Source organism: Leguminivora glycinivorella, chromosome 11 (assembly GCF_023078275.1).
Source record: "Leguminivora glycinivorella isolate SPB_JAAS2020 chromosome 11, LegGlyc_1.1, whole genome shotgun sequence".
NCBI classification, from domain to species: domain Eukaryota; kingdom Metazoa; phylum Arthropoda; class Insecta; order Lepidoptera; family Tortricidae; genus Leguminivora; species Leguminivora glycinivorella.
Window position 1 is genome coordinate 6,626,541 of NC_062981.1, and position 26,516 is coordinate 6,653,056.

Genomic DNA, 26,516 nt, shown 5'->3' on the forward strand with positions numbered 1-26,516 from the left:
AGCATAAATGTTTGTTTAGTAAACACTAAATCCTTGTCAAGCCTAGCTGTTTTCTAAAGTAAACCTGTTGTTTAAAGTAGGCATTAGGCATGTTTAATTTGTAGCCATATTTGCTAAGCGTTAGGTTTGCTGCAGTTCCTACAAAAAATTAGAGCAAAGAGTTAATACAACCTTGATGGATGTATTACATGTGCGGTGGACAGCGCATGCACGGAAACTAAATTAACTGTTATTTATAGAATAGGCGCTAAAATGGTCCGATGGCCTTTTTGGTTCACAATAGGATGTCTAAAGATGGAGGAATCGTGTGTGGAAAAACACGCGACTTAATGTATGCATCTGAAACTGATCAAAAATCTTGTCCCTGTATGAACAAATGAGACCGATAGAAGAGCAAATCACTTAATTTGGACCCAGGACAGGACATCCTAGGCAGCTTCTCTATCTACTAAGTCTGGCCGGTCGTCCGATCAGATGCTGTGACAGTACTTGTCTTAGCAAAAATTAATCTTCCTTACTTCAGCCTTAATTTCAATCTGAAATCAAGAAATGCCAGTTCTACAAGTGCTTTCGAACCTCCAGCTGGTTATATGCAGTACAGAAAATAGGCCAGCGGGTACGATGAATATGGATGCAGAATGTTATCAACACTATCACCTGCCTTTCGAAAGTGGAACACAATCTATAGGCGCGTTTATCAGTTGTTTTCGTGTCCAAGGGTTATCAGTCTGAGACGCATTTTTAAACATATTAAAACAAACAGTTATCGACAAGTAAACAAAATAAAGGTTACAGCGGGCGTATATGAATTGAGGTCTAGAACAATAATAATGACAAATATCAGCCACAACAGAACATCAGAGAAGAAACCGTGCATAGGTACTGTAAGACAGATCGGCCTATTGGTGAAGGGCATAAAATATATTACATTCAACTAGAAGTCCAGTCAAATGTCTTACTTTTTTAGTCTTAATGGTGTAATGTCAGGTCAGTCCTTCTTTGGTCACTGGTATCAGAACATCCTAACAAATGTTTCATAAAACAAATACCCTTTTAAGGTAGAATTTCTGGTGAAGTACGAATAAACACATAGTCTCGAATGTTTTATGACTGCTCGAATGTATATGATTGGCTATCATCATTAAAAAAATATCAAAATACCTACTATCGAGCGCAATATGTATAATGTTAAAAAACACAACAAATAAAGCCCATACTTGCTTTAAATTAATACCCTTGCGTGTCTCTTGATTGCACTAGAACAGAATGACTTGGAATGATATTTCTGATAAATGGCATATATAGCGAATGAAATCTGCAAATTGTGAGTGTGTGCTTCCATCAATATTATGTCTATATCGTGTAATGTAATTAAAACCGTGAGGTCAGAAGACAAGACGAATTGTAGCCGAAGCTTTGCTATTAGAACTTCCAAATCTAAATAAAGCGAAAGATTATAACGCTATTTAAATTTTAGGATGATGTCAAAACCCAGTGCTGTATATACAAACAGGAATGAATTACACGTGAAGTAATACTGATAAAGAAGTTGTTTAAGAAATTACGTGATCGTTCAGTCCGTGATCGCAACGTTGAATAACTTCAGCAAACATGGCCGCCAAACTTTTTACAAACATGAATATTTTACTTACTTAATTACCGTCAAGGACCCTAGGAGATAACCGAATTATACTTCATAAAGAACAAATGTGATATATGAATTGCGTAAAGGTAAACCATAATTAATTAAAAAACAGGGAAACACGTAGCTCAAAGTACTTACCCCCTTATTCATAACCGTACTCTAACGTTATCAAGCCGATAGTTCGTTTGTCCTTTTCTATTGCACCAATACGTCGGAACGAACTTTATCGACTTGATAAAGGGGTTAGTCTTTACAACCCACTACACACGATGGTTGCGAAACTTCAGTGAAAATGAAGCCGGTGTAGGCTCTAAACAGTAACTTGTAATATACAATGCATTACTTATGTGATGTGTTCCATAAGTAAACTGAAATACACTCAAGAACAATGAAAACTGTTGAAGTGGTATAAAAGATTCAAACAAAATGACCCATTTTAATTTGCTTAAAACCTTTAAAGTTTGTTTTCTTGAATTATCATTACATTCATTACGCAAGCACATGTTTCCGATTGCAATGTTAATGCATGAAACGAGGACTGATATGAATTCAGTTCAAGGATTGCAAAGGATTTCCCGGCTATAAAACTGCAAGATATTTAGTTATGATTTGAAATTACAAATATGATAAATTGTGCATGTACACTTATTTCGAACTTGGCAATCTACAGACAGACTAAGTTATGTGGAGCTGTGTTGAAAAATAATTGCAATTTATTGTCAATATTAATTTTCGATTGACGTACAGCAGCAAGTCGCGAAATAAACTATCGTGACGAACTTAATTACAAACAACATGTAATTTTAATTTCAGCACTTGCAAAAAATATCACGATAAAGATAAAACCATCGAAGTCTTTCTACAATCGCATAAGCAAGAATTACCTGAATTAGTTATCTGAACACGTCCTGCTTTTTGAGTGGGTGTTCAGGGGGCGTAGCCGAATGGCATTTCTGCGACGCGAAACGCCACCGAAACGCCGCAGAAAAGTAGTCTGGCTCCTTCACGCCAATACGCAAGAGCGATAGAGATAGATAGCTACGAAAGAGATATATCGTGAGCGTTTGTGCATTTGGTTACGCACACAGATACTTTTGATCTATGCTACTCCGATATGTTTGAGTCTAAAGTATTATCGTTTTAGTAAATACGCAACAAAAAGCAAAATTTCTAAATCTTCATTTATCTGACTTGAGGGCTCATGCACCTATCCTTTCCCTTCCCAAGGTTCCGTAAATTTTAAACCCACATTAAAACTTTACATAAAGTGGCAGGTGCCGCAGTCTGACCGGCTTGGCAATACCACCGGCAGTGGCATTCACATACAAGTTCAATAATTGTCCCATTAAAAAGCTAAGCTATTAGCCCTAGACTAGAGTTTATGTGGCTGCACCTAGTTTGACTAGACAGATGCGGAACACAGGAATCGCGGCAGTAAGTACGGCGGAGACTTATTTAAATATACATATTAAATTATTTAAACACAAAGATACTACGGATTGTTGAGAGATATATCAAGAGATATATGAATAACGTATGTATGTAAGTTTTATAAATTTTAAGGTAAGCAGTTGAACAAAATTTTTACACGGCTATGACTAAAACAGTGTTGTGTAACGCCGTTTCTTCTATTATATCATTTATATCCTAGTAGTTTTGAAACAAAACTCGAAAAATTCGAAAATGTTATTTAATAATCCATATGTACTAATATTATAAATGGGAAAGTGTGTGTCTGTTGGTTTGTCCGTCTTTCACGGCAAAACGGAGCAACGAATTGAAGTGATTTTTTAAGTGGAGATAGTTGAAGGGATGGAGAGTGATATAGGCTACTTTTTGTTTCTTTCTATCGCGAGCGAAGCCGCGGGCAAAAGCTAGTACTTAGTATTGGTATTAGTAGCTTTTCTGAGCTAAATATTACGGAGTAATATCAGTTCCAAAAGTCAAACGCTACCGTTAGTATACATTTATGGCAATACATACAATGACGTGCACTTGTGACAATCAGCGCTATTCCTTCACACCATGAAAAATTTATCTATACTGCTAAATCTTCAAGATTCGATTCCATCGACAAGTTAGCTTTTCGAGCCACCGAACCTGATAAGTTTCGGCTATGAGAACAAAATAAACTTCCTTGCCTTCCTTCATTGCTGTTCTGTACCGTTACCATGGGCTGCCCAAGTGAGAGCCGTATTACTTTACTCAGAAAGTAAGTGAGTTTACGTTTGTTTACAATATATTGTGCCTAACTTCACGCCAAAGAAGCTGCTTCTATCCCTTTCTAAGTTTATCAATAAACGGAGAAAGAACTATAGGCGAATGCTACGCCTCTGGTGTTTACGCGATGGAACTAAAATCATAAGTAAATGTAATTTACCTATCGAAATCTGTCAATATAGGGTCTACTGCAAATTTCGAAACATACGCACTGAGGGATTCTTCCTCTTTCACTTTATACTGATAAGAGTAAAAGAGACGCATGTCCACATTTCGATAACTTCGGTATTCGGTAGTAGGCCTCAAACCATAGGCCAAGTCATTCTAACGTGCCATTTCTGTCAAGTTATACAAAAATCACACGGAATTTTCACGATTATATTTGCAGTTTTAAATAAAATTATGACTAACATATTGCATTAATTTATAATATTACGTGAAATTCAAGATTAGCTAAAATTGAATAAAAAGATAAACCAGTGAACAAATCAAATAAGGTAATGAGTTATTTTTGGCCATCATTTTGTACTATTTACAATTGAGATGATTATATTGCTCAAAGCAGTTTTTGGTTTCAGAAAGATGACGGAAGCTATGACTGAAATCAATATTTCGACCAAACCCGTATGGTATTCAGTCAACATGGAAGATGGTTCAATTGATATTAATACTGTGGCACTCTGGCAGTTACGCTACTCAAAACCTTAGGGCAGCAGAGGGGAGCAGTACCAATTTATAGGTGTTTTTGTTCCGCGATGCACTTAATGGTATTATTGGCCATGACATGATCATCACAGGTATATGTATACAACTCCAAAAAATAATCCTGTTACTAAAATAAAGTATTTCATTAATTGACTTTGTTTATTTGTGATGTTCTCGAGTAGTAAGAAATAGAAATATTTTTTACAGAAAAAGGGTACATAGCATCTCATATAGAATTAGCTTTTGCCCGCGGTTTCGCTCGCGTACTAAAAGAATTCTTATTCAAACATATACAAATAATACAATTTTCATTTGGATCCGTAGGTTTCTATGCAGACGCTTGTCTGCGTTTTTTTCGATTACTCATATTACTATTGTTTTTAAAAAAGAAATGCTTGCAGTGGTTGTACAAATGTAATGTTACACAGCGACCACAGCGTAGGTAGTAGGTACGAGTAGGTATGTATTCTATATACACTGAGGAAACTACATATTGTACAACAGAACTCACATAGCTCCGTATCTCGGCACTATTGTCGGTGGGTAAAAAGTACTTTCTCGCATTATCGCTTACAATTACCGATTGCCAACCGATTACCCCTATCCCTAACCCTATCCCTATTAGGGTTTGCTCCCGGGAAATACCGGTACCGAAAGTACCGGGAATTCCCGGGATTTTCAGCCAAGCAAAGAACCGGGAAATAAACTTGAAGGCTGTTTTAAACCCTATAATTTATGCATTTATTATGCACACTATTGGCGCTTTGTAAATAATTTGTAATTGTTCAAAAATACTTCCTTTCATTCATAAAACATTGTATTGTGTAGTTACTAAATAGTCATAAGTTTAGCATTTCAATATGTGCAATATTACTTTTTGATTAACAAAGTAATTGTTATTCCTGTAATTGTTTCTTCTGCTGTATGTTGTATTAAATATTGTATGTTTGCGCTGATGGCCAAGTTGCCAATGCTCCCAATAAATAAAAAAAAAAAATTGCTTTGTCAATTTTGACACAAGGACTTAGCTGAAATGTCAATCGTTGACGCTAAACCATGGACTTTAAATCTATGCGTTAAACGCCGATCAAAATTCAGTCTAGCTCTGTCATGTCAATACGGAAAAGTGATAGAGATAGCTAAGCTACGATTACGATGTTATCATAATCGTTTGTGCATTTGGCTACGTGCCCTGCCAAAAAATTAGATAAAATTTTTACTTGTTTCAAGATGCTTTTTATACTCACTTTTGTATCAAATTACATATAATCTTCATATACACCCCATAATGGCCTAATCGCCTTCAAAAGTTCTATACCTTACCTTAGACTTTGTCGTTACCTATGTCGATGTCGTTGTAATTGATGTTTGATATGTACGTAAACGCAGAATTTTAAGTTTTCGTTTCACGTCAATTTATTAAATACTTAGCCTGTTACTCAATAATATTACAAAATAAACAAAGTCACAGAATGAGATACTTTATTTCAGTAATAGGATAATTTTTTTGAAGTTATTTCCTTTGGTTCACTTCTAATATATACCCACGAGATATGGTGTTATGGTGACTATAGGTACAAGTATTGTGCATTGAGGAACTAACATGCCCATGAATTGGTACTGCCTGCTGCTGTAGGTAATCAGTTGATTCTTAACTGCCTCATTCATTATCAATTTGAACAATCTTCTACGTTGGGTTTGCTGAATACCATACGGCTGGCATGGAAATATTGTTTTCAATAATATCTTCTTTTTCTGAAAGCAACCAATATAATCATCTCAACTGTAGCTAAACAGTACAAAATGATGAGTAAATGCCTAACAAATTACCTTTGTAAAAGTATCAAATCAAGCACTGGTTTCATCACTGGTTTATCTTTTTATCGAACTACTGACTAACTGCTACATTTAAGCTGTTCTTTAATTTCACGTAATATTATAAATTAATACATATTAGTCATAATTGCACTTAAAATTGCAAATATAATCGTGAAAATGTTGTGGGATTGTTATATAATTTGACAGTAATGACACATCAGGGTGAATTGGTGGTTTACTTTTACCACGTAAAGTATTGAGTTTTCACTAGAGACTGTCAAATAGTTCTGGTTCTATTGACTTCATACAATTAGAAAGAGAGCGCCTTAGCTGTAAAGTTAGGAACGTATTAAAAACTCGGAGTAAACTCGTTAATAACTTATGGTACCGATGAAATTTTTAGTACGTGAGCGTTTCCGCTTGGAGCGCTGTTCAGTTTTTCCATACATTTTCCGTAACTCTCACTGAAAACGTAACGTATTTTTTCACTCAAAAAAGTCATGGTAAGGCTACTGAACACAAATTACCAGTGCAAAATTGGTTTAGTGGGTCCGAGACCTAAGTTAGCGAAGTATCGAGAGCCAGACTTCGACTCGATAGTCCAACGAGTTAGACTTGAATAGCAACGTCAATTAATAGCAAATTCATTCATACAAGCTTAAAAGGGTAATCATTCCTAAAAAGTCTTTCAGAGCTTTCTAGAAACGCTATTAAGGTTTTAATAGCAATTTCTTGGATCCGACATCTGTGGAAAGTTACGATTATTAGCAATGCTAGAAATGTCGTAGGTTGCTTTGATAGCTTATTAATCAATTTATGACGAGTAAGTATAGTCTTGTATGGATTTTCCTGAAGTCATTTTTACGTCCGGGACAAAAGTTGTTAAAAATAGGGAACTTTACTGTAGTTGAAATAAAATATTTTATACCATCCATCCACGAAATAAATAATCAGATAATTATAAGAAAAAACATGGACAGAAGTTATTTTTGATCAAATTTATATTTAATAATTCAAGTAGAAATATATAAAGTAACCGAGTTGACGTCACTCAATTCGATTTCATATAAATTCCATATTAGCAAGTCGTTCAAATTCGTTTTGACAGTTCTTAAACAGAAGCTGATTTGACTAGGAGGCAAGTAGCCTATCTTATTCTTACTAGTGAAATATATATGTATTAGACTATTGAGGACCTCTGGTGATCAGGCATCGCTCAAACTACATAACTACCTATAAGTACTTATAACGCGGGAATTATCTCATTATAATAATAGATAATAAGACGATAATAATAATCGCATTATTCATGTCAAGACCACTATCTAAAATCGACAGGCACGCGAATTGTGGCACGTAAAAACTAGCTTGTGGCTCGTCTGTTGATTGATGATGATGATCAATTTTGATCATGTTCAATTACGATATACCAAATTGGCGGGCAGACTACCTATGTATTGCCAATTAACAGAGTCATCGAACAAAAAACTACTTTGGACTAATAAAACATAGGAGATAAGCACATGAACAGATTCAATGCTTATTAGGGTAGTCAGTAAGGTGATCAATTAATAATTTTTTTCTACTCCAGCACTCAAATCTGCCAATTAGATTATTGTCAGCGGTATCCAAATTAAGTTCATTTGAGTAACGATAAGAAAGTCTATTTGTCTATAGCTGTCTGTCTGCTGAGCAGTAATCATATGAATATAGGAGTTCTGTTAATTTTTTTTTTTAAACACAACTTCCAATTTATCAGGTATGTTTTCATTTGTAACTTTTAATAAATAATATGATGTTAAGGTTCATAATTTAAATCAAGATGAAAAAATAAACTGAAATGCGTTTTACATATTAGATATTGCAAAACAAAGGTAAAAATCATAAGTTTATCAAATAATTTTACATTCGACATTTAAATATTCTTGAACGCAACCACATTTTTCGTAATTGAAAACCGGCTTATTTTCTATTTCTCTTGTCTATGGCATGTTTGACATTTGTAAACTTTTGACGAAACTTTTTGAACTAGTATTTTAGTGTTGTGTAGTTTATTTTAATTCGACGTTATTGTGCAAAAACTTAAGTAATTATAAGTGATTCTGGTGAACTATGTACTTCCGAAGAAATCAAGGCTATGGCGCTCAAAGTGACTGACAATTCGTTACCTGAAAAGTCGGGTAAGGAGCACCAACAATGTTATGATTGTTTTGAAATGGAAATTGCAAAAAAATGTTTCAACTTTCTCTGAAACCGCGTTGTTGGCATATTTTGAAGAATTGTGCAACAAGTTCTCGCCATCAACATTGTGGACAGAATATAATAGTTAAGATCCACACAAATATTCCCATTCATTATATGAAGTAGGTAAGCAACCCAATTTATTATTCTCAAATAGGTATTTATTTGGCTGTCGTAGAAAAAGTATAGTATACAATCGTAACATTATGAAGGCTATAAAAGTCTCGTACCTTACTTAGGCCACTCGGCAAGCCTCGTGACCTAACCGCGGTACTCAACTTTTATAGCCTTCATAACGTTACCGTTATATAATATACTATATTGTATTACCAGTGCAGTATGTAGTTATACAACTTATACAAATAGGTACATAGGTATCGTAGGTGTAGAAAGCCTCAGCTTCGCATCCAGAATAGAGATAAAAAATATTTAGCTATTTTATTCATTTTTTGGAATATCATGATTAACCATAACCACTTTCAAAGAAGAAGAGATACTATGCATGCAATACAAGGTATGAGAAAATGCATTTATAATACTGTATGTATAATGTTTTGCATTAACCTGACTGGCAAAAATATTGTGTAGAAATGCTGAAAAACTGTGAAAATTAAAAATAGAAATATCTTAATAAGTTACTTTTACAAGAAATGAAAGTGACCATTTCAATTTGCAAATTTTACAGTAAAATTGGCTAATAGCTTACCGTAGTATGAAACTAATAGCGTAAAATTACACAATGTTTTTCTGTTAATTAGCAAAGATCTGACTGATACCAGCTTCGTTAACTTCAAGGATTGTGATTGCACGTGTATGCTTTGCAACTACGTACGTGTTGGTATTACGACATTTATACATTTCAAATGTGTAGAACAGTGTGTACAACATATAAATAAAGATGTAGACTCTGAGGAAAGAGAAGAGTAGTCTGGTAAAAGCTCTCTTGCTACTTACTTCAAAACGAATGAAAAAGTTGCATTTTATCATGTAAAAAAAATTGTGAATTTGATTTAGTTTGATGTTTTATAGGCAATACATTCCTCGTGTTGGTGTCATGGTGTGGTGAAAAATTGTGTGTCTCAGTACTTTCAGTCGGTGGTCAAAAAATTTTTAACGTAGGCACGGGCCTTGAAACCCTCGCAAAACTAAAGATTCCACCTCGCTAATACGCTCGCTGCGCGGTTCAATATTGGAATGTTTCGTTTGCTCAGGTACCTATACAATACAGTATACATACACATTGACACCGGCGGTTAAACAACAACTTTGCCCTCTTGTAAAACAAAATAAAAAACTATTGTTAAGGTGGTGTGAGTACAGTCAATTAAGGTGGTGTGAGTACAGTGTGTACAACATAAACTGTATGGTGAGGTGTAGATGTTTTATTTTGTTACAGGGTAAAAAAAAATAGTATAATATGTACATGTTATACTGCTGTCAAAACAAAAAAAAAAACGGAAACCCCGATAGGATCACTCGTGAGTCGGTACTCTCCGTAGGCAGTGCAGATGAAACTACTCAAGTTTCAGTGCCACTCTCGGCAGTGACAGGTTGCCAGCCTCTCGCCTACGCCAAAATTTAACCCATATCCCACAGTCGACTACAACACCTACGGAAAAAAAGGGGGTGGTGAAATTCTTAACCCGTAACCCCACAGGGGATCTGACCTTTCGCCTCGTCTAATCAAAATAGGAAATAAAGATATTGAATAGGAGATCAATATTCATCTTCTAACCTATTAGGGCGGCACACAGCGTACAGCCTACAAAAGTACGGTAATTTTATGGGAAGACACAGTTCGCACTTGACACGGTTACAGATAACTGAGATAACAATGATAAGTTCTTAGTTTTTTCTTATCATCGAGTAAACCGGAAAAATTATATAACAATAGGCAATTTACATGTTAATTTATATGTATTGGCTTTTGACATTTGATATTATTTTTCATGTCTTTGTTTGATTTTGGAAATTACTAAATATTATAAGTATTTATCGACAGAAAGTTCTACCCCTTGTTACCAACGTTGGACATCCCGATAAATCCCGCATAATTAGCAAAAACACTTTCATTGCCAAAGATTTTTAGGATTAATCTAGTTACTTTTTACATTGTTATGGTTGTAGTTGTCTAAAATCGTAGGTTCAAACTTCAAACCTAGTGATAGGTAAAAAGCAGAAAAGTCTCTGTCGAAAAAAGGCTCAAAGATGACTAAATATTCGGTCAAGATCTTTCTCAACACAAAGGTAAAATCTGGACTTTAAAATATTGACGTATAATGTTTTAAATTGTAAATTAATATACACGTTGCCAGGTCGAATCCAATTAACCAACGGACTTCAGTGCGCTGACAAAACGAAAACGTAGCGAGAGTGTCCTGTCCGCGATCAAAATCCCAAAAAAGCCTATTCCGCGTTATAGGATCAGAACAGCAAAGAGCACTTACGGCCAAGTGCCGGACCTTCGCCTCCTGACCGCGCGCGGCTGCTCCGGGTGCGCGTGCAGCAGCCCCTGCGGGATCAGGCTCTTCGACGGCTTCCGTCGCAGCCTGTACTCCTGCTTCTCTATCGCGCTCTTGCACAGCCTCAGCGTCGAGAGCTCGCTCTCCGATCCGCACCACAAGGAATCCATTGCCAGCATTTTTTAAAGTTTACCACATCACATCTGCATTCACGCGCGAATTTTTAGACTAGGGATGCTTGACCCGAAACGTGAACGCCGCAACACACGTCCGAACGTACGTGAGAGCGCGAGTCCGACTGGCTGTGCTACTCGTTGGCTGTATTCACAACGCTTCAGAACACTGGATGTTTATCTGACATCGGATTACGCGTAGCCGCTGTTTATCTGTGGCTCGTATTACACTGGTTAATGGATCGATGTCAAAATGTTTTGTTGTCTAGGCGCGGCGATTCAAAGCCGCGAAACTTGGAATTGCAGACTGTTGTATTATTGCAATAATTCGCTCATGATATCCATCGTAAGTGACCTATGGTAATTTCTATGGGTCTCGGGTTCACTTAGTGCTGGTCCATTTGAACATTAGTGGAATACATGATGGCCGTTATCACAGTGATTTAGAACAGTGATTAAGGCAATCGTGAATCATGATTCGGGTCGAGCCAAATCGTGCTGCTTGACATTGGACGAGCTGGACGCTACTGAAATAAGTTTTATGGGGTCATTTGAGTGACAAAGGAGAAAGCAGATCAGAACAGTGGAATTTCCTTTATTTATTATTTTAAGCAGAAACAAGAAATTGTTAATTGCTAAGAAATATCAATATCATACAGAAACCAACTAAACTGAAAACCAAATTAAATTTGTTTAATTTGTCTAAACATGACAAACTGAAACAGATATTACACACTGAAGGTAAAGAGGCCGAGGCATTCAGAAACATGTCTCATAAAATAATTAGATTTTAAATTGAGTATGACAAACTCAAGTGACCCTTAGACATTTCATTAGTGTCATTATAAAAAAAAAACAAAGAGTAGGTATATTTTTACAACACGTGACATTACAACAATACACGTGTTTACAGAAAAAAATCGTATTAAAATAAAGTTGAAAATTAATATTTCATTTCAATAAATATTGCAAATACAACATTCAAAGTTATTGTACATATAAATAAAGATGTAGACTCTGAGGAAAGAGAAGAGTAGTCTGGTAAAAGCTCTCTTGCTACTTACTTCAAAACGAATGAAAAAGTTGCATTTTATCATGTAAAAAAAATTGTGAATTTGATTTAGTTTGATGTTTTATAGGCAATACATTCCTCGTGTTGGTGTCATGGTGTGGTGAAAAATTGTGTGTCTCAGTACTTTCAGTCGGTGGTCAAAAAATTTTTAACGTAGGCACGGGCCTTGAAACACTCGCAAAACTAAAGATTCCACCTCGCTAATACGCTCGCTGCGCGGTTCAATATTGGAATGTTTCGTTTGCTCAGGTACCTATACAATACAGTATACATACATATTGACACCGGCGGTTAAACAACAACTTTGCCCTCTTGTAAAACAAAATAAAAAACTATTGTTAAGGTGGTGTGAGTACAGTCAGTTAAGTACACATAGTCTAGGAACTTTTACGTTTAGATGTCAACTACCTTGATGGAACCTTCCAGGTTGCGGAAAGGCTAGTTTACGGGGGGTCTACCGCGACTACCAAATTTCGCACATTGCGAACATTTTGCTATCTGATCAAAAGATAGAGAAAGACACCCTCAACTTGCGTTCGCGGAAGGCCTATCCGAAATGACAGTCGATGACGCTGTAAACGTCGATCGAAACGCAGTCTGCTTCTGTGGCACCAATACGGAAGAGCGATAGAGATAGCTAACTACGATAACGATATTATCGTGAGCGTTTGTGCACACATTTGGCTACGTACCCTGATGTTATGAATTATGCGTCGGCGCATGAGCATCGCGTGGCGCGAGGGCATCGCATGGTATCAACACGCTCTTATCGCGCACGCGATTGGCTGGCTTCGAAGTATTACCTATGTTGCGTTGATGATTACATTGATTACCTATTACTGGTCAGAACCGCGAGCTTGAGTTGTGGGTTCATCTGGTGTGGGTTGGGACTGTTGGAAGATTAGATGGAAGCTGATTTTGGTGTCATCTTGAATTAATATTATCGCCAGACCTTTGTGTTTCCTAATTATTATATGAGCCTCTTCCTCAGCACATTTCAGATGGATATAGATTTAGTATTCTAATATATCTCTCTTTCTTATCATCTGAAAGTCTGTTTGCCAGTCGGCAAAGGCCTCCTCCAGCCTCCTCCATTCGTTTCTGTCAAGTGCTACTCTGTTCCAGGTTACTCCGGCGACTAAGCGAATGTCATCATCCCATCTTTTTAGCTGTGAGCCAGCCTTCCGTTTCCCTTTCGTTTCGTTTTGTATCCAACCCCTAATAGAAAACAAGAAATAACCATTGGTTGTACTGGCGTCCTGTACAGTTCACACGACTTTGAACTTGTCGCCTGTAGTAGTCAATGAGTTTAGGTGAGGAGGTCTGCTGATCATATTCTGCGTTTGACAAAACCGGAGATTTGGGGAGAATAATCGATGGCAATCTTTTGAAAAAAAAAAGACACAACGAACGTCCGTTAATTTTTAAATAGCTAATGACTCTGATTTAATGCTGTCACAATAATTAAATTTCCAAACCCAGTGATACTCCTTATAAAACTGTAAAAAGATCTTAATTATCTACATTACATTATTTTCTGCAGTGTAGATTATTCAACTGTTAGTACATAATGATGCCTATAACGTCTTACAATATCAATGCAACTTATAAATGCCCTTTCAACTAATAAACAATAGGTAATTTATGTAACAATTAAAATTAATCGCACAGAGCTACACAAAGACACGGGTAAGAACGATATAAAAACTTCCTTAATTAAAAAATTACGAGCAATTTATTAATTACGTGTTAATGGAAAGTAAATTAAGCTGAAACGAGTGAATCATGGCGTAACGAGGTAATGCTGCATCATTTAGTAAGTGGCCAAGTGCATAATAAAGTCGAGTTGATGATGATGATTATATGATATAACTTATGAGATATCAAAATAAGCATATTCTAATAAAATGTCCATGATATATTTATACAAACAAGTTATATTTCAATTTGAAAGAAAATTCACTGTTTCAAACATGTTACAAATTGGAGCGAAAAAAACCATACAGTTGAGAAGTACGCTAATGCAGTAGTAGGAGTTGTAGTGAAAGAAACTAGCGCAAGAGCCGTTGACACGGAATGTGAAAGAAACCTCTGTTCTACACGATATCGGCCAGTTTCTGTGAACCTAGGCCCCGCATTAGCGTGAAAGTCTAGACTGAATGGCCTCGCCTTGTAAGCTTGTAACACTGTAATGTTAAGTATAGAGTACAAGTTAAAATGGCAGTACTGAAAAATATCGGTAATTATAATTACACGTGCACTTGAGTGTCTGTGTGCAATGTGCAATCCTTCCCCTATTGTGTAAAGATGAAAGGTGTTAAAATTTCACGGAGCTCTGCGCTGCCATTGAGCTTCAGTAGAAAGGAGAGTGTTACGAGTATAATACATATTGCCAGCAGGGACTGTACTCTCATACTAATTAGCCGTTTCCGCCCCGCACTAATACGAGTATCTAAATAGAGAGTTAGAGACGTCCAGTCTGGCCTAGTGGTTAGAGACCCTACCAGCTAAGCCGAAGGTTCTGGGTTCGAATCCCGGATCCCGGGGGCATTTATTTGTGTGACGTGCATAAATATTTGTTCCTGCATCTTCATTCCTACATATATACTAGTAAGTTTGTATATATTACCTAAATGTTATGTATATCGTTGTCTGAGTAAGTACCTACCCACAACACAAGTCTTGATATGCTTACCGTGGGGCTCAGTCAATCTGTGTAAAAATGTGCTATAATATAATATTAATATATGATGTACAGATGGAAAAAACCCTACACCAAGTATAAACGATCGCGATGGAATCAAGTGTTCTGTCATAATCGTTACCCCACAAAGCAATTTAATAATGAAAGTTATGAAAGTGCTCTAATTAAGTTCGCACGCAAGCCATTCTCCGAAACCTATTTTTAATTAGAGCCGATTGTCCTGAATTAAGATTCAGTTCAGTGAAAGTGACTGTTTGAATTTGACGTAATTACTTGGAAAATTATGCTTTTTATATTGATTATTTCTAATTCAAAGGTCATCTTCCTTGCGTTATACCGGCATTGCCACGGCTCATGGGACCCTGGGGTCCGCTTTGACAGCTAATCCCAAGTTTTGGCGTAGGCACTAGTTTTACGAAAGCGACTACATGGCAGTCGCTCTTCCAATTCGAAGGGTAACTAGGCCTTATTGGAATTAGTCCGGTTTCCTTACGATGTTTTCCTTCACCGAAAAGCGACTGGCAAATAATCAAATATTAAATAACATTTCGCACATAAGTTCCGAAAAACTCATTGGTACGAACCGGGGTTTGAACCCGCGAAAGTCGCACGCTCTTACCGCTAGGCCACCAGCGCTTTTTTTCTAATTTCTAATTCAAAGATTTAGATATACAGAATGATTTTGTTGCCCGTCAAAATCACCCACTTTGGAACTGTTAGGTTTTGATTGAAGGCCATCAGTGTATCTTTGCGGTACGATATCGTATGAAGTGCTTATCAAAACCTTTGACATTTTTATCGAATAGCCACTAAACGTGATATTATTGTTTTGCTAGTAAGTATTACACAACATTTTTAAATGCCTTGTGACTGTGACGCGCTTCCGCAAAGTGGAAGAAAGGGGTAACTCTTATATGGGGTTAGGTCGGTTAGATCCTTTTTACAGGAAAAAAAACAAATTAAATGGAAAGGATAGTAAATTACTCGAAAAATAATCTCTGTAGCTGATTAGTATAGGAGGGTTGAAGTTTGTATAGAAGTGCTATTCACATATTACACGCAGACGAAGACGAGGGTAGATACGATACGAGTTATAAAGAAATAGGTATCAACTTGATGATGATGATTATATCCTGTTGTCCCTCATCAGGGGCTTAGGGCTCTTAGGAAGGATTTCCACTGTTCCCGGTCCGATGCGGCCTCCTCCAGGCGCGCCCAGCCGAGGCCCACTGAGCCAGCCTCCTTTTCCACAGTGCGCCTCCAGGTAGTTCGCGGGCGACCTCTCCCCTCTGATCCGGGAATATTCCAAGTCAACCCTTGCTTGGACAGGTCGTTGTTTGGCCTTCGTAAGACATGTCCTATCCAGCGCCATTTCCGCAGAAGTATCACTTTGGCTATAGGGTTTTGTCAATAATTTCGCATTAGAGATGGTCCGTGGCCAGAAGACTCCAACGAAGTATCGATAAAAATGCACATTTAAAAGTACACTGTCAATGTCAAGCTGTAAACTTCAGTATGGAAAGTAGGGTCGAAAGATCAATGGCGCTGTCCGTACAAAACAAATATTTCAGAAATTATGAGACTTAAATTGAAATTACCAACATATGTATATTATGGGTAGAGTACTTGTACCTAGGTCATTCATATTTCACAGACAGTGGTGTCCATACTAATATATCCAATATATCCATACTAGGGTTGTAAATAGAAAAAAAACCAAATGTTTTTTTTCAGAATTGTGAAAAAAAACCGAGCACCATGGTTTTTTTTCTAAATGTGTTTTTTTTTCAGATGAACAAATAATACGACAATAACGGTTTTCCGTGAGTTGTAACGTGTTTCAATAACAATAACGTACATTTTAATTCAATTAACATTCAGTATACAAACGTTTATTGGGGAATCCCCGGTGTTGCGTGTAGCGTGGAGAGGCGGATGTGTTGCCAACAGTAAATAGTGATAACTATCAACTACAGATTTCGTAAATGTAACTTTTATAAGACCAGAAATTAAAGTATTTGATTAAATTCGTTTAATAGTTAACATTAAGTCTAAAAAACCGTATAAAAGTATTAACTATTTTGCAAATTTTGAGATTTCGTACTTTAGAAAAAAAACATACTCCAGAAAAAAAACTGTTTTTCTTTCACGGTTTTTTTTTCATGTTTTTTTTCAAGCCAGAAAAAAAAACATTTTTTTGCAACCCTAATCCATACTAATATTATAAATGGGAAAGTGTGTGTCTGTTTGTTTGTCCGTCTTTTACGGCAAATTGGAGCGACGAATTGACGTGATTTTTTAAATGGAGATAGTCGAAGGGATGGAAAGTGACATAGGCTACTTTTTGTCTCTTTCTAACCCCCCACTTCCCTAAAATGGGGGGTGAACGTTTGTATGGATCATTCCGCAATTTTCGACTTTAACGCGAGCGAAGCCGCAGTCAAAGGCTAGTAGGATATAAAAGCAGAACATAGCATAACACATTTGTTGTTTAATGTTTACAACACAAAGTTGCAATTTCCGCTAGATTTGTTTATTGCCTATTGCCTATCCAATTTACAAAACTGACGGGTCTTGTAACAAACCAAATTGTTTGACGTTACTTTATTATTAATCTACCGTTATTAGGCGCTGACACGTCAATGAAATATTACAAAATCACCACACAACACATATAATTAGCCTGAAGTACCATGATACCCTGAAACATATTAGAAAAAAACCTAGTTACGTTCTTATTCGTATCAAGCACATGTTGTAAAAAATATAGCAGAACAAGTGACATAGTTCTTAGTATTCTTACACTGGTAGGTAATTGGGTCGTTACATTTTCTAGGAAGACTGAATGTCCCACTTTTTCTCATTAAACAGATTTTTATGTCGATGAATAGTATAAGCACTAAGCATGACATGCTAGAGGTTTAGTGTGCTCAAGTCATGTACTGAACAGTTTGAACATCAACCTCGTCCCAACGGCTGGGCATATACACCGTATTTTTATTGAATTCCGTTAACTTCGGCATATTGTTAGGTCCATAATAGGAAACATAATGGCATAGTTAGTTTTCTTAAATTGGTATTTAAAAAAAAACCATACATCTGCGCTACATGTTACATCAATTGCTGTTGAGAAACGGGCTTTACATGTCAATCTCATATCGAACTTACAAAGCTCGTTGCTCAACAGCAATTGATGTAACATCTATCGCAGGTGTATGGTATTTTTTAGAAAAAAAAATACGAATTTAAAAAACTAACTATGCAATTATGTTTCCTAAAATGGGCCTAACTATATACCGAAGTTAAAGGAATTCAATAAAAACACGGTGTAGACATCATGACACTTATGACTTAGGTACTTACAAGTTTTTCGTTAAGCAAGTAAGCATAGTAGGTATAATTCTTCTGGAAAGTAGGTAAAGGAGACACTCTTCTCCTTTGAATTAATTTGCATTTTCTTTCGATTCATGAGGTTTGACGCCTTTAATTAAATAAACAATAATTATGTCCTGGCGGTTTTCAAACCGCATGCGTATTATATTACCTACTGCTTGTCCTACATGAAATGAATGGTGCCAACATGTGAAGCGATCTAGGTTACCAGAGCGGGCTACATCAACAATGTAGTGAAGTGCCTCGAAAGCTTACCGGGGACCGGGGAGCTAGGACAATCAATTACGAACGAGCGCTCTTGTTAGAATAACACGATATCGTGTTAAGCCTGGCGTCCACTTAATATGCGGAATCGAGCCGCGTCGAATCGAGTTCTCATACATTTGAATGCGACGCGAGTACTCGACGCGTCGCAGTTTTATAATAAATACAGGAGGCGAATTCCTTGTCGGCGCGGCGGCTATATTCCCGAGCTCATATAACCCGGCAACCTTCAAATCTACGGTGAACAGGCATCTTCAGGGCGAGCTCACTTCATCGTAGGCCACGTCTTTGTCTTTGGCTAGTCTGTGGCCAAGTAAGCCCATTTATAATAAACTAGCTTTTGCCCGCATCTTCGCTCGCGTTAGAAAGAGACAAAAAGTAGCCTATGTCACTCTCCATTCCTTCAACTATCTCCACTTAAGACGATACGGTAGGGGTCAATTCTCCATACAAACGCTCTCGACTATTTCCTCCCTGGTTTTTGAAGATAGAGCAATGATTTTTTCAACACAGATTGTTATTAGTTTTATCTGTGTCGGACCGTATTGATTTTTTTGATATTCTGCTTTTTAAAGACTCTAGAGCCAATCAAAAATTTCCAAAAACGGCCTTTTTCATTGTGGCGAAAAAAAAGGTGTGATACTCAAGAATGGTAACAATTAACCAAAAAAGCTAAACGGTCCGACATAGATTATTTCATTGTTATTCAGATTCTCAAATTTCGTTCCGATTGATTAAGTTTTGAAGGAGGAAAGAGTCGAGAGCGGAACCTCGATTTAAAAAAAAAATTTGAAATATCTTTTGACTGAGTTGTTCTTAATGGACAATTTTTTTTTCGATAAATCTAGTTAACACACTTGTATATTTAACTAAAATTCCCAAGCTGAAAGGGGGGCTCCTTTCCATTTTCGCTACCGTATCCTCTTAAAAAATAACGTCAATTCATCGCTCCGTTTTGCCGTGAAAGACGGAAAAACAAACAGACACACAGACTTTCCCATTTATAATATTAGTATGGATAAAATAATTAATGAGATTCGACTCGGCGAGCCTAGTGGTCGCCACTGTCGCCAGCCTTAGTGGCCGAGATGGATAGTTCGTTGGTTCCGTAAACGCTTGAAAAATAGGATAAGAAGCGCAATGACGTCACATGTAGGAGAGTAAAGTGGAGCTTGTTTGACCTACTTTTCTGTGAAAGTTGGAATTAGGAAACGGCGGGCGCGGCGGCGGGCATCAAAATTTGTATGATGAAATAAAAAGCTTTCCCTTTCAAAATTGGTTCTAATTTTAAATTGCTGCTGTAAAGATTCAATAGTTATTTGTTATACAAGGGGGCAAAGTTGTATTTTAACGCCGAGTGTGGAATTGAAAAACGAGCAAGTGAAAGGATTCTATAGTTGAACCACGAGCGAAGCGAGTGGTTCAAGAATAGAATCCTGAAGTTGCGAGTTTTTTAACACACGAGAAGTAAAATACATTTGCACCCGAGTGTAACACAAAACTTTTCCCCTCATTATAGCGAGGAAACTACAACGCAAAAAATGCGTTTATCACTGCTTCCAGTAGTTCCACAGGTGGTAAATCATCTTTATTACTAGATTTACCTACTTTTATCAATTTTAAAGCAGTTAATTTGATTTTATTCAAGGTCAAATTACTTTACCCACTAGTGAATAAAATGCGTTTTTACCCGCTGGTATTAAAGGACAAAACACGTGTTTCCGAGCTAGTGAGGGGAAAAGATTTTTATTTGTTCAACATAGGTAAATCTCTATATTTTGATATCTTTCACCATGATATATCTTAATTAATAAATGGTTATGCAATCGGAAATGTTGGAATTGCCTACACTTGTTACATGTGTCAGATATGCCTACACTTTGTTGGTTGTCACAACTTATGATGAGGCATTGCTAATGTAAATGGGCAGGCATTTGTATCAAGCTGACTCAAGATTTCATTGTAATTAAGAGTCGCATCGCAGTATTATACGTACGTAAATATACATTATTTGTAACTGTTGTTTACAATTAGTTATTAAAAAAAAAAAGTTATATTGTAGTACTTATTACAATATAATGTGTATAGATGTAATTACATAAATATGTGCAATAATCTAATATGGTAAAAGTTATGACCTGTAATTTTCATTACCAATAAAGAATGTCTATGTCTATGTCTATGTCTATCACTTAATTATTTATTGATTTGGAATTGTAATTTTTGTAATTTGCACAATTGTTATAACTTTTAATCACAACAAAAATAAATGAAATTTTTTATATCAAATTTATTGATCTGCTATCTAAAGATGTTTGGTTATGCTGCACATTTCTACAATAATTGGTGAAAAACATGGAAGTTAAATAAGAAATATCGTCACTACATTGAAAAAATCTCGTATCTCATGCTTCTCCTCAAAGTTAAAACGCAGTAAGTCTATATGCATTCCATACATACTTACTACAATTTTCTTTTCATTGACAGAAGATACAAGTTTTTTTCAAAGTAGTGACGATATGTCTCTTTGCTTTTACCGGACTTGATCCTTCAGTGGTAGTTTGGGTGCCTCTGTCACTAGTCATATCATGCATTCTAATGTGACAGCTTATTTATTTTATTATTTATTTATCTACTGAATCTAGCTTTATACCAAGGAGGGGAAGCTTTGGGCTGCCCAGCCCAGGCCCCAGGGGTCAGTCAGTCAGTAGTCAATTTGTATGGCCAATCCTGGAGGGTTATGTTATAGCCTCGTAAAGCCCAATGTACATAGTTATTGCAATCTAATTTGAATCTTTCATAAATCATTCCATTGTTAGATTGATTTTTGAAAGAAACGAAATTCTAACAAATTTATTTATAGAACAAGGTTCAAATTCAGAATGGGAAAACTAGCTGTAGTGGGCCTTACAAGGATAGTACAAGTAATGATGCCATAGAAGGTGTGGTTTTTATATTCAAGTTATAATATTGTTAATGATTATTACCAAACATAATGATATTAGTAGCTTTAACATTAAGCTAGTAATGTTTCCTGTTGTGTCAACACAGACAAGAAATAGTTACTCATTCAAATATTATGCTCAAAGATTGATAAGCCAGTGTGGTCGATTAATTTATGTTAATTAGACTGTCATCAAAGATTTCATTACCATAAATACTAATGTAGGTATGTTCGGGTTGATCCAAATATTTTAAAATTGCTAGGTATTTCACTCTAATTGAAACATGATAGTGTGATGTGTGACATGATGTGAAATGTGATTTTTAAATTCACACTAAATAGTAAAATCCAAAGAACCTATTTAGTATCTTAAATATCTGTTTAAATTGCTATTGATACTGTCTAGTTGGTAAAATGTGTCACATCTATTTAGCATAATGCTAATATTTGTTTTTGTTATCATAAAACAGCTGCTTGCATCCAAGCAAGCAACAAGACTTCATTCAACAAAACAAAGAAAAATATGATCACTTAGATTATGTCCCTTTCTAATTTGTAATATGCCTGGGATGTTAATTAATATTTATTGACCTACCTTTCTTCTTCTTCTTCAGATTCCTTGCTTGTGGCTGGGCGTTTTTGTTTGAGTTTATTATCCGCCTTCAATACGCTTTTGATTGACGTACTGTCCTCACTTTTAACACTTTTTTCAGCCATGTTTACTAAACATTATTCGACATTATACATTAATCACAAAAAATATTACTCGCTAATATTTATCATTTTAAATTGGGGATTTTTCGCCCTTATTTTGAGGTTATAATTTATGAAAATAAAGCAGACGTCCCTCCCTGTCGTCACTGACGTTTTTGACAGTTCTGCAGTGCTGCCATGTCTCATTTTCAGGAATCCGATCCAAAGTGTGCATTTTTTGAAACACTTATTTTTCTTATAAGTAATTTTTGTAATAAGTATAAAATGTTATGCCTAAGTAAATAAAAAGTACTGTAACTACTTAGAACATTTAAAATTCATAACTCTGACTTAAATATTTTAATGGCGTAGTCTGAAACCTCGGAGGAAATATTTCCTCCGAGTCTGAAACGCGCCTAATGTTTAAAAGACTGGCAATACTCATGTCAAAAAATCGTAGTTTTTTAAAAGCCTGAAATAACGGAACGCAGTATAATAAAATTAATAAAACATGGGTCTCGACCATATCTCGTCTAATCGTCGATTTTTCATTACATCAGGGTTTATTTCAGCAAGACGGCGACTAAGATAGCCTGAAAAACACATGTAAGTATTGAAGCACAAGGAAATAGTGTGCCTGACACTTAGGATGCATGCCAAAAAATTGCCAAATATTGATTACATTTGCTTTCGTCTCGGACTTTATTCTAAGTAAAAATTAAGTACTTGAATGTTTTCAGCCTGTCGGCATGCTGTCGTTAATGTGTGTGTGAGTGAAGTTTTGCGAAGCGACGTGGCGGACGCTGGACCCTCTAGGCGGTCTAGCACAATTTGCATTTTCGCGCGGGAGTTCATACATCTAGCGGGACTTCACTTCAAGTATGGACTCGCACGCGATAACGCAAGTTATGCTAAGCCACCGCGCGAATCGACACCAGCGCGCGCTATCATAACGACCTCATCATCATTCATCATGCTGCAATGTAAGTACGTACCGAAATGTTTTCAGCCTGTCCGCCATGTTTGTGAGCGGCGTTTTTCGGAGCGGCGTCGGGGAGCCTCCTGGAGAGTTGTCGCGCGACACCGACACCAGCGCGCGCGCCACCATAAGGTCTTGTTCGTTCATCATTCTGTAAAAATGCAAGTATATTAGTAAAGATTTATTTTAGTTCAACTTCAAAATATTTTAGTGTAGATCAAATGTTACAACTTAAATTTGACCCTCTTCATGGCTGTGGCTTCCAATGAAGCTGAAAAGTGAATGATTTAGATAGCACACATTGCGTGTTATTATAAACTTCAAACTTATTTTTAATTAAAGTAAGTGCAAATTACGGACAGTACCTACTGTACAACCTAGGCACGGATTTTGTGACCTAGGGCTTTGCTCACACACAAAACTCCAGCAGTTAATTTGCATTATAACATTGATTTACATATACGGTAGGTAGAAAAGCATAGCATAATAATATGCTATAAAGCTCAGGTGTTTACTGCTTATGCAAAATCGCTTGAATTATACTCAAATCTCAATTCGTAATCTCACATAATAGTCTGTGCTACGATCGAACCGACCTCATTCGAAACGCTACATTTGCCTTTTACAATATCAACCGTATACCTAAGCAATAAGCCATTTGACAATGGCAAAAGGTCGATTGAGGCATAAAAATGTATCGGGATCCTGCTTACCAAGGCAATCTAGGGCTGTCAACAAAGCTTACTAAACGCTTCGTAACATATAATCATCATATATCATATCATATAGGACATTCTTACACAGATTGACTGAGCCCCACGGTAAGCTCAAGACGGCTTGTGTTGTGGGTACTCAGACAACGATATATATAATATATAAATACTTATATACATAGAAAACATCCATGACTCAGGAACAAATATCTGTTGCTCATCACACAAATAAATGCCCTTACCGGGATTCGAACCCGGGACCGCGGCGTAGCAGGCAGGGTCACTACCGACCACCACCGAATCCAGTATAATATTCGTCGCTAAGAGCACTGTACTACTGATGTTGGCCAAAAAAAAGCAAAACGGTCCGACACAGATATTGATAATAAGAATCTGTGTTGAAAAAACCATTGATCTAGCTTCAAAAACTAGAGAGGAAACAGGCGAGAGCGTTTGTATGGAGAAATGAGGTGTATCGTATCGTCTTAACCATTATAGGCCTCTCTCCCCTTGGTTCGCAAATTGCGTATATCTTTTTCTTTACTCCCAACTTTTTAAATCACTCCTTTCGGTATTCGCGATAGGCTCCTGTAGCGTTTGAACTGTTTATAGGTCTTGGAGTAATTGTAATTTGTAATCACAGAGTAAACGAGATAACAGCCGAGACAAATCCTTATGCGAATATGCATAAGTTAATTGCCTACGAGTACATGTATAATACCTGTGCGGCAAAATGCTTGGTGAATAAACTTGCGTAAATTTGAATAATTGGCTATTGGCAGCAATTTGGTTAAAAATTGTTACGGTGTTTAATTATATGTAGTTTTAAATTGTGTACATCTTGTAACATACTTCACTGGAAGGTCATATATGCTGACGCTTTGACAAAAGGGGAAGTTTTAGGTTAGGGGACTTTAGTCACACTAGATGACGTAGTTAAGAGGATACGGTAGCGAAAATGCGAAAATGCCCCCCTTTCAACTTGGGAATTTTAGTTAAATATACAAGTGTTATTAACCATATTTATCGAAAAAAAATTGTCCATTAAGAACAACTCAGTCAAAAGATATTTCAAAAAAATCTTTAAAATCGAGGTACCGCTCTCGACTCTTTCCTCCTTTAAAACTTAATCAATCGGAATGTTTGAGAATCTGAATATCAATGAAATAATCTACTGTCGGACCGTTTAGCTTTTTTAGTATCACACCTCTTTTTTGCGCCACAATGAAAAAGGCCGTTTTTGGAAATTTTTGATTAGCTCTAGAGTCTTTAAAAAACAGAATAAGTATAAAAAAATTCAAAATGGTCCGACACACATAAAAATAATAATAATCTGTGTTGAAAAAATAATTGCTCTATCTTCAAAAACCAGGGAGGAAATAGTCGAGAGCGTTAGTATGGAGAATTGACCCCTACCCTACCGTATCGTCTTAATAGGTATTCTACATAGTCATGTCCCTACAGTAATAATAGAAACTTCTTTCCAATTTCGCAATACAGGGTGCAAAGCGATTAAAGCGATCATATCCGGCCGGTCTTACAGTCTGAATCTACTTAAATCTCAATTCATACTATGAATTCTATAATAAATTCAGAAGGCCACAGTCGTCTGATTCAGAATCAAACTAAAAATTCATAATCTGAATAAGACAGGATGTATCTGTGCTATTTCATGCATAATATGAGTTCAGACTGTTTGAACCAATTTCGAATTTAACAGCAACACCATTGCCATTAAATGTGTCTAAGTCTAGTCAAAGGTCGTTGCTTAACTAAGGGCGAGATTTGGCACTTCAAAATGCGGAACTTTTTTGAACAACACAATTTATGATTTTTATAAAGTAAATTATGTTCTGTTAAAAAAAACTTTTGACACATTGCGTTTGCGGTGAATCTATAGATAAATTAAATGTAAGGATACATACACTAGATACATACTTAAATTACATAATCTAACCTGTCATATTAACACGTTTATTGCCTCTTAAACTTAATTTATTATTAACTAGCTTTTGCCCGCGGCTTCGCTCACGTTAGAAAGAGACAAAAAGTAGCCTATAGCACTTTCCATCCCTTCAAGTGTCTCCACTTAAAAAATCACGTTAATTCGTCGCCCCGTTTTGCCGTGATTAAAGACGGACAAACAAACAGACACCACACACTTTCCCATTTATAATATTAGTATGGAAGTATGGATACTTGACACCTGTGGAGCCTGTGGTGTATTTACTCGTAGTTGATGAAGTAATGTTAGAGATAACAGATATATTATGTTGATTTATAGAAACATATATCCGTTTCGTATAATTGCTGTAGCTGATGGCCACGACTAATACTTATATATTTTCCGCTCACTAGCTCGGAAACGCGTGTTTTATCCTTTATTACCAGCGGGTAAAAACGAATTTTATCCACTAGTGGGTAAAGTAATTTGACCTTGAATATAGTCAAATTAACTGCTTTAAAATTGATAAAAGTAGGTTAGTTAAA

The 26,516-nt window shown here is 36.3% G+C and overlaps 1 protein-coding gene across 5 annotated transcripts in view; it reads right to left on the reverse strand.

Annotated features, from left to right (window-relative positions):
• Window positions 1–26,516, reverse strand: part of LOC125230899 (NAD kinase-like) — a 54,146-nt gene that overhangs the window by 25,576 nt on the left and 2,054 nt on the right. For 2 of the 5 annotated variants that reach the window (XM_048136170.1, XM_048136176.1), the window contains exon 1: window positions 11,077–11,390. In XM_048136170.1, the coding sequence (XP_047992127.1) occupies window positions 11,077–11,270 (194 nt within the window). In that variant the 5' untranslated portion in view covers window positions 11,271–11,390. Of the gene's footprint in view, window positions 1–11,076; window positions 11,392–22,236; window positions 22,384–23,329; window positions 23,465–26,516 lie in introns of those variants that run through there. The other 3 variants (XM_048136173.1, XM_048136174.1, XM_048136172.1) reach the window with 3 other exon arrangements.